The sequence below is a fragment of the Solanum pennellii genome, chromosome 3, assembly GCF_001406875.1.
Source record: "Solanum pennellii chromosome 3, SPENNV200".
Taxonomy (NCBI): domain Eukaryota; kingdom Viridiplantae; phylum Streptophyta; class Magnoliopsida; order Solanales; family Solanaceae; genus Solanum; species Solanum pennellii.
The window spans coordinates 4,852,721-4,860,621 of record NC_028639.1 but is presented as its reverse complement, the minus strand read 5'-3'; the positions used below and the strand labels follow the sequence as shown (position 1 = coordinate 4,860,621).

Sequence of the window (7,901 nt, the reverse complement as noted above, 5' to 3'; positions counted from 1 at the left end):
TTAAATATTTATTATTAAAAATAATTATGTATTTATATTATCATAATTAGAAATTGAAATCATGTAACACATAACTAGAGAGATATTAAAATACGAAAATATATATTCATATTTTGATTAAAAAAAAAACACTTCTTTATAAAAAAAAATTATATTCAAGATTCAAGCCACCCTTCCAATTTTCATTGTCATAGGTTGGTACTCTTTAATTTATTTTGTTTGTTTATGAAGAAAAAAACAATATTGACTACATTATAAAATTATTAAAGTGCAAAAAAAATTGACTATTGTTCTTGTATGATATTATCACCTAATATGAATTTTTCTATATGACCATTTTTGCATTTTTAAAATTACTCCTTCCATTTCAATGTAAATATCTTGCTTTTCTTGTTAAGTTTAATTTTTAAAATTATACATATTTAATAATTTTTTAAATTTTTTAATATTTACATTACATGATATAAAGATTCAAATGGCATAATTTTAGCACTATACATATCTTTGAATATTTCTTATTCTCATCTATCTTAGCGCTTTGAATAACAAATTTACTTGGTATTTATTGCTGATGAGAGATATTTCGTTACACCAAAGTTAATCCAGACATTACGATCATAAAAGATATTCTTATTCAAACTAAGACAATTTAATTGAAATAATAGGAATAATTTGTTTCTTTAAACTAGATTAATCACCTAGTAATAGATATACTTGATAAGAAAAAGTATGGAGAAAATATTGTATTAGCTAGTATTTGGCCATAAATATTTATATGCGTGTTCATACGAAATTTTAAAATTTAAAATCACAAATTTAAAAAGTTAAAAATTAAATTTCAAACTTTAAAATCTAGGACGGTGATATAGTCAAAGCAGTCCTATGTTCACAACTTATGGTGGACCAACAAAGTTTGGTCAATTGAGTAATAGTTATATTACTTCTGTTATCAAATTTTTCAAACTGGAAAAGAAAAAAAGAGAAAAGCCAATTGCTATTTTAAAAAAAAAAATAATAAGGTCAGTCAACTTTGCTTCTTCTTTTTTTTCCACATTTTTTGCCCAAAGAATTGAAATTCTTGGGGAAAAAAAAGACTTTGCAAACAAAAGAAATTAGCAAAAATTGAAGGAAAAAAAAAGGAACTTTTTTTAAAAGGAACTTTTTATAAAAGGGAGTGTTTAGTGTTAAGTAAAAAAAAACATGTTGATAAAATTAATATGTAATCTAATAAGTTATTCATGTTATATATTAGGATAGGTAATATTTTATGTTTGGAGTATATATATTTGAATATTTCTGTTTATAAATCGCGTTTGATGTGAGATTTGCACTTTAATGATAATATGATGTAAGTTCCTTATAGGTGGCCTCTTTACTTTGAATTAGATAAAGTTGATTCGGTTTTCACCAGAGAAAATCACTACTTGTTAATAAAGATAAGGTTTTTATTCTGTTCTTTTCAAATCTTATTTTATGGGACTATACTGATAAAGTAGTTGTTGCAATAAAGCAAAGTTGAAGAATGGAAAAAAAAAAATTGAAGCCATAGTTTGGCACTTTGGCCTTCAATACAATACAATCGAGGCTCGTTTAGTGAGGAATAAGTTGTCCTTCAGATTTTATTTAAACTTATTTTATATCATTTATCCCTCCTATTAACTAAGCCCTTGGTTGTTTGGTGGCTAGTTGAAGTTATACATAATTTAATATATGCATAACTCATCTCTAAACCAGCTACTAAACGAGCGCAAGATTCGAATAAGCAAATCTTGTTAGAGAGGTTTTAATGACACATAAAAAGTGATGCCTTTTCCACTCAGATGTCCATAAAATAACTTATAATTAATAAGTTCTACTTGCTACTCTCCATTGTTAAAGCAAATTCCACTCAGTAGAAAAAAGCAGACCTTATTATATCATGTGTATGCCAAAGTTTTCAACAAATAATAATGTCATAAGAAGCTTCACCTTTTTTCTTAAAAAAAAAAAAGATTGTTATATATCTATATTATATAACATATCTTTTTTTTCTTTGTAGAAGTTTGAAAAGTGAACCATAAATGTGTTTTACTCATCATGTTTCTTTGTAAACTTCATTTTTCTTTATTACAAGTACACACTAACTAGGGAAATAAAACACTTGCTAGATTCTGATCGTGATCGAGATCTCTGATTACAGATGGAGAATTTACAACCGTTTTACCATATCATGCGATGCATTTCATGTGTGGATAGTAAGACATAGCCTAAGGCCAACAAAAAAGGAAAATCACACAGTAATGACACTAATCATAAGTAAATTAAGCAAAAACCAAAACTAAAGAAATAGCCAAGAGTGAGAACCAGAGACTATAAACCTGTTCATATTAATGTCTCAAAAAACGTACTTACGGGGATATAATCATCATCATACAGTAATGACAGTAATCAGAGAAGACGATGTTTAACAAGTGCAATACTAATCCACAGTAGAAACAGGTGTAGAAAACATGTCTCACATTGCAGAAGTATTTGGCATCAGTGTTGTGACCTTGACTCGGCTCGTCTAGCTTCATCTGGATGAGAAGGAAATAGTTCAATATACCTAGATCCAATCTTCATATTGTCCTTGCACATAGCTTTCTTGGCCTCTTCAGTAGAGGCGAATTCCACATAAGCCTCTCCAGTAGCTTTTCCATTGGAGCGGTATGCAATGTGTACCTTGTCAGGTTTAACATTAAATTCCTCACCGAAAAACCTGCCAATATCTGTTTTTCTAACACTGTATGGGAGACCTCGCAATTTCAGTATCCCAGAGTACTCCATATCATCTTTCTTCACTGACCTCTTTGGTCGAGATAGAGAAGGGGAACGATATTCATAATCCTTACCTCCTTCCTTCACCTCAGCAGCTACAGCTTGGTAATACTCTTCTTTCTTACAGCTGAAAACTTCCACATATCTCCTCCCCATGTTCTGTCTGTCCCTTTGAAGAGCATAATCAACTTGCATATGACCAGCAAAGACAACAAAAGCCTCCCCAATGAACCGTCCATCCTTGTTGACGAGTAAAACATCCACAATATCCTGGCCAGCAAAGAACTTGTGAATGTCAATTTCAGTGCAGTTGAACGGAAGACCCCTCAAACGAACAACGGGAAATCCAGAAGGCTGAAATCTGCCGCTGCCATAGCCATAAGGCTGGTGATAACTGCTTGCACCGCTGCTCACTGCGAAGTAGGGATTTGATTCCATCATTCTTGGTCTCTTTGAGCCAATCTCGTACCCGTCCGAAACCCCCCCGCTCCCCAACATTGCCCTTCAATTATGATACCCAAAAAGGAAAAAATCCCCCACTCAACCTTGTTAATGAAACCAAACCCAACCCATATTTTTCCTACAACCTAGTTTCCAATACCACTTATTCTATAAAAAGAAATCACAACATTTCACATGCATCCCAAAAAATATAATAACAAATTAACACATATTACATAATTGAAACAGAAATGAACATACTCCCTATGTTCACTTTTACTGTTCCCCAAAAAAAAAGATTTTTACTTTTAATTGTCACTTCTAACGTATCATGAAAAGACAATTGAGTAATTTTTTTCATGTTTTACCCTTAGCATTAATTACTTGATCCCAAAATCAGTTTTTAAAACCTTACACTAAACATCAAGTAATATGAACATTATGGTAAAATCCTCATATCAAACATTGTTTCTTAAGGGGTGTGCAAAGTCCAAAGTGGACAAGTAAAAGTGAACGGAGGGAGGGAGTACTGAATAAGAGACATATTCTCGGGATTATGCCATGCTCAAAGAATAAACTTAGAAGAAAGAACAAATTTTCCAAGAAAGGAGATACTTTCAGTCCTTTTATGGTTCAAAATCTCTAGCAGCAGAAACAAATTCATCCAAATAGCACACATAACCAGGTAACCACATCAAAAGACCATCATAGAACTAAAAACTCTTCCAGCTTTTATGCAGAAGGGAAAAATGCCCTAAAATCATTAAAACAGGACAGAGTCTACCTACGCGACTATGTAGATAACTAATATGGTATCTTAAAGACTTAAGCTATCCAGTGATCAGGAAATTTGCATTGGTTATCATTTCACCTATAAGGTTCTTATGTTGAGATAGAGAATCTCCCTTTAAGAAATTGTTGTTACTCTATCAACAACCCCTTAAAGGTCGGATAACAACGAGAACTGAAAAGAAGTCAAAGGTTTTGTTTTTACACTTCTTAGGTCAAAAAGAAAAAAAGGAATCTTAATACGAGGTATTATTTGATGAAGTAATACCTTGTATTAAGGAATCTTAAAGCTCAAATGCTTCCCGTTCCACCAGATAGAAAGGTCTTCTTTTTTTCGTTTGGGCGGAGGGGTTCGGTTACAGCCTTACATGCAGGTTTAAATTCGGTCAATCAATAAACTCTCAAATCACAATTCCAAACTAGTAACAGTTGATGGTATGATCTTCTTCTTTTGGTCAATCAATTAACTCTAAAATCCCAATTTCAAACTGTTGATGGTCTGATCTTCTTCTTCTTTATGTCCGAGAAATCCATGTCGAGACAACTTTTTGGGCGGCCAAATGCATTCTTTTATACTCTGGGATGATGCAACCCATTCTCCAGACCCCACTCCTACCTCAACCTTTACCAGCTTAAATATTGAACTTAGTTCGCTTAGAGCTCAAACTTGTACCTTGGAAACTAGTCCCTCAACCTTTCCAGATGAGCTAATCCCTAATAAATTTAATAAGAATAATTCGTCTCTTAAAGTTACTAAATCAATCCTTTGTTCTACAAAAGTGTTAACCAATAATGACTAAATCCAAAATTTCTCCTGCATGGTTCTTTAAATACTATGTTGCTCTAACTCTTCAAAAATATCAACTTGTGTTGACAAATTCTCCAAAAGTAGTGTAATTTAGGAAACTCCGACACAGGTGAGGCATCAAAAGTGAAGATTCTCCACAACTCGGCTTAAATCAAGCAGAGGTTGAACAAATAATCAAGCAATTCAGTAATCACGCATCAAAATCAACAAAAAAATCAATTAAAACACATGAAATCGGGGAAATAAGGCGGAAAAACACATCAACAGAACAAAATGCCTAATTCACCTCTTCAACAGAGCATTAAATTTTATCAAACCAAAGGGAATTAGGTAAACTTACCCTCTTGATCCGTACATAGCTATTAGAAATTCACTGAAAAAGCTGAAAAATTCAATCAATTGGCTCAATTTGAAGCTTCGGTGAGGAACCCTAGAGTGCACCTTCAAAGGAAAAACTCAAGACAAATGAAAAGGAATAACCCAAGCTACGGGTTAACCCGGTAAACTTAGCCCATGAAATTATGACCCGTCAATCCGCTTAGTTAGATAGATTATTAAGTCGAAAAATTGTATAAAATAATAAATTATTAATTCAAAATAAATGTTATAAGTTATAATTATAGTTTCATTTAATTATAATTAGTAGCAAACACTTTGACATTCGGCTCTCTCCCCATAAATTTCGCTCGTCACTCTCTCTTTATACAAACATAAATGTATAAATTGTGTTTACATAAAGTGAGAGAAAACTGTATATACAAATATAAATACATATTATTTTGTCATATACACTTATAATTATACCAAAATAGATCTTCCGCTATCAGTTCTTTTTTGCCTTTATCACTTTCTCATTTAATACAAACACAAATTATACAAATTACAATGTATAATTTGTGTTGTATAAAGTCGGAGGGGAGAGAGATTCGATATACAAATGTTTGATTTCGATTCAATTGAATACAAGTTCAAATTATATGCAATATACAAGATTTACCTTTGATATTTATACATAATAGTTACATATATACAATTATCTAACCGATATACATATACAATCACTGCACATTTATACGAACGAGATGTATGCCTGCAATTTATACAAATATGGTGCTCCCAATAATGCAAATTGTAGTTATAGAATGCTAATATGACTTTTATGTTTGCTCAGTCTAAAATTAAGTCTTATCAATTTGTTCATTTACGAGGCTAATAAATTCCAGTCCGTTAAAATTTGAATTGATATATAATATTGGATAATGAGTGTTTCTCTACAAATGAAGCTCTATATATGACACGAATACAGATATAGTCAATGATAGAAAACTTCAATTTGCTATTTTAAAAAAAAATAAGTATTTGATAATTAAGTTTGTAATCCTGAATAGAGAGCGTTTATCTACGAATGAGGTCCCATATACGACATGAATTCAAATGTAGCCAACGATACAAAACTTCAATTTTCTATTTTTTAGAAACAAAAAAACAAGTAGCATCTAAATACATTTGTAGTCTTGGTAGAGCGTGTTTTCCTTTGTACGTGATCCTATATACAACACAAATTCAGATATAGTCGTTTATAAAAAACTCATATTCGTTATTTTAGAGGGAAAAAAAAGTAGCAGCTAATTAAGTTTGTTCTTCTATATGGAGCATTTATCTACGAATAGATCCTATTCCCAACCTAACTAATATTAACTTCATTGATATACCCTATGCAGCACTATTTTTATGCAGCTTATCAAACTCGTATAAAAAAATCATTATCACAATCCAAAATTTCATTAAGCCCTAAGGCCACCCATCATTAATCCTACTAGCAACAATTTTGAGTGCAAGTAAACTCAACTTACTCTAGCACTTAAATTAGTAATTACTGCGCAAAAAAATATAATCATCAAACTTTCATTACTAGCTTTTTTAAAATCAATAACGAGATAGATCCTAAAAGAAATATTTATACAAGTACAATTATGTCGCAAAATAAAACACCCGGCACAACAATTAAAACATGTATTTTTTTAAGAAAAATAAAATAATAGTTACTACTAATAATATCACAATATACTTCAGATGCATCAAACCAAATAAGTACCACAATCATTTTATCAACTCAACATAAAATCTATATAAAATATAATGTAATACGCTAGTCAAAAGCCGACATATACTTTCTCTATCGAATAGGTAATATCAATTTATTATTTTATTATTAGTGACCAAAGAAAATAGAAAACAGCTAAGCAGCACACGTGCACATGCGCACGCACGTACACACGCACGCACATGTGTATACGCACACACAAAAAGTTAAAGACAAATAACAACTAATTAAATTGGTAGTCCTATGTATATTCCCGTTTGAATGAGATCCTATATATGACAAAAATTCATATCGTAATAGCTAATTAAGGTTTGTAATCCTAAGCAGCGCAAATTTCTCTACAAATGAAGTCCTATATACGGCGTGAAATCAGATATAGTCAACGGTAAAAAAACCTCAGTTTTCTATTTTAGAAAGAAACAAGTAGCATCTGATTAAGTTTGTAATCTTGGTAGAACACGTTTTTCTTCGTAGGTGAAAACTTTAATTTGCTTTTTCAGAAGAAAAAGAACAAAAATAAAAATAACAGCTAATTAAGTTTGTATCCCATGTAAGGCATGTTTCTCTACAAATGAAGTCTCATATACAATGTGAATTCAGATATAGTCAGCGGTAGAAAACTTTAGTTTTCTATTTTAGAAATTAAGTAGCATCTAATTAAGTATGTAATCTTGGTAGGACACGTTTTTCTTATTATGTGGTCCTGATTACAACGCAAATTCAGATATAATCATTTGTAGAAAACTCCAATTGACTATTTAGAAAAAAAATAAGTAGCAGCTAATTAAATTTGTAAACTTACGTACATTTGCCTGAATATGTGATCCTATATACGACATAAATTCAAATATAGAGCCTGTTTGGCTCAGCTTAAAAGCTGGTCAAACTGACTTAAAAGCTAATTTTTGACTTATTTAGCTGTTTGGCAATACTCAAAATAACTTATTTTAAGTTAAAAAAAAA

General features: G+C 31.1%; 1 protein-coding gene across 3 annotated transcripts; it reads right to left on the bottom strand.

Annotated features, from left to right (window-relative positions):
• Positions 1 to 2,335: 2,335 nt before the first annotated feature.
• Positions 2,336 to 5,310, bottom strand: LOC107015497 (heterogeneous nuclear ribonucleoprotein F). 3 transcript variants are annotated; one of them, XM_027915781.1, is made up of 2 exons: positions 5,175 to 5,310; positions 2,336 to 3,209 (listed from the first exon to the last, which is right to left on the bottom strand). In XM_027915781.1, the coding sequence occupies exon 2, from the start codon at positions 2,989 to 2,991 to the stop codon at positions 2,518 to 2,520; it is 474 nt and encodes a 157-aa protein (XP_027771582.1). In that variant the 5' UTR covers positions 2,992 to 3,209; positions 5,175 to 5,310; the 3' UTR covers positions 2,336 to 2,517. The 3 variants fall into 3 exon arrangements, with proteins under 3 accessions (XP_027771582.1, XP_015071279.1, XP_015071278.1); XM_015215793.2 differs by having other exon boundaries at positions 2,336 to 3,066; XM_015215792.2 differs by having other exon boundaries at positions 2,336 to 3,298; positions 5,175 to 5,304.
• Positions 5,311 to 7,901: the final 2,591 nt, after the last annotated feature.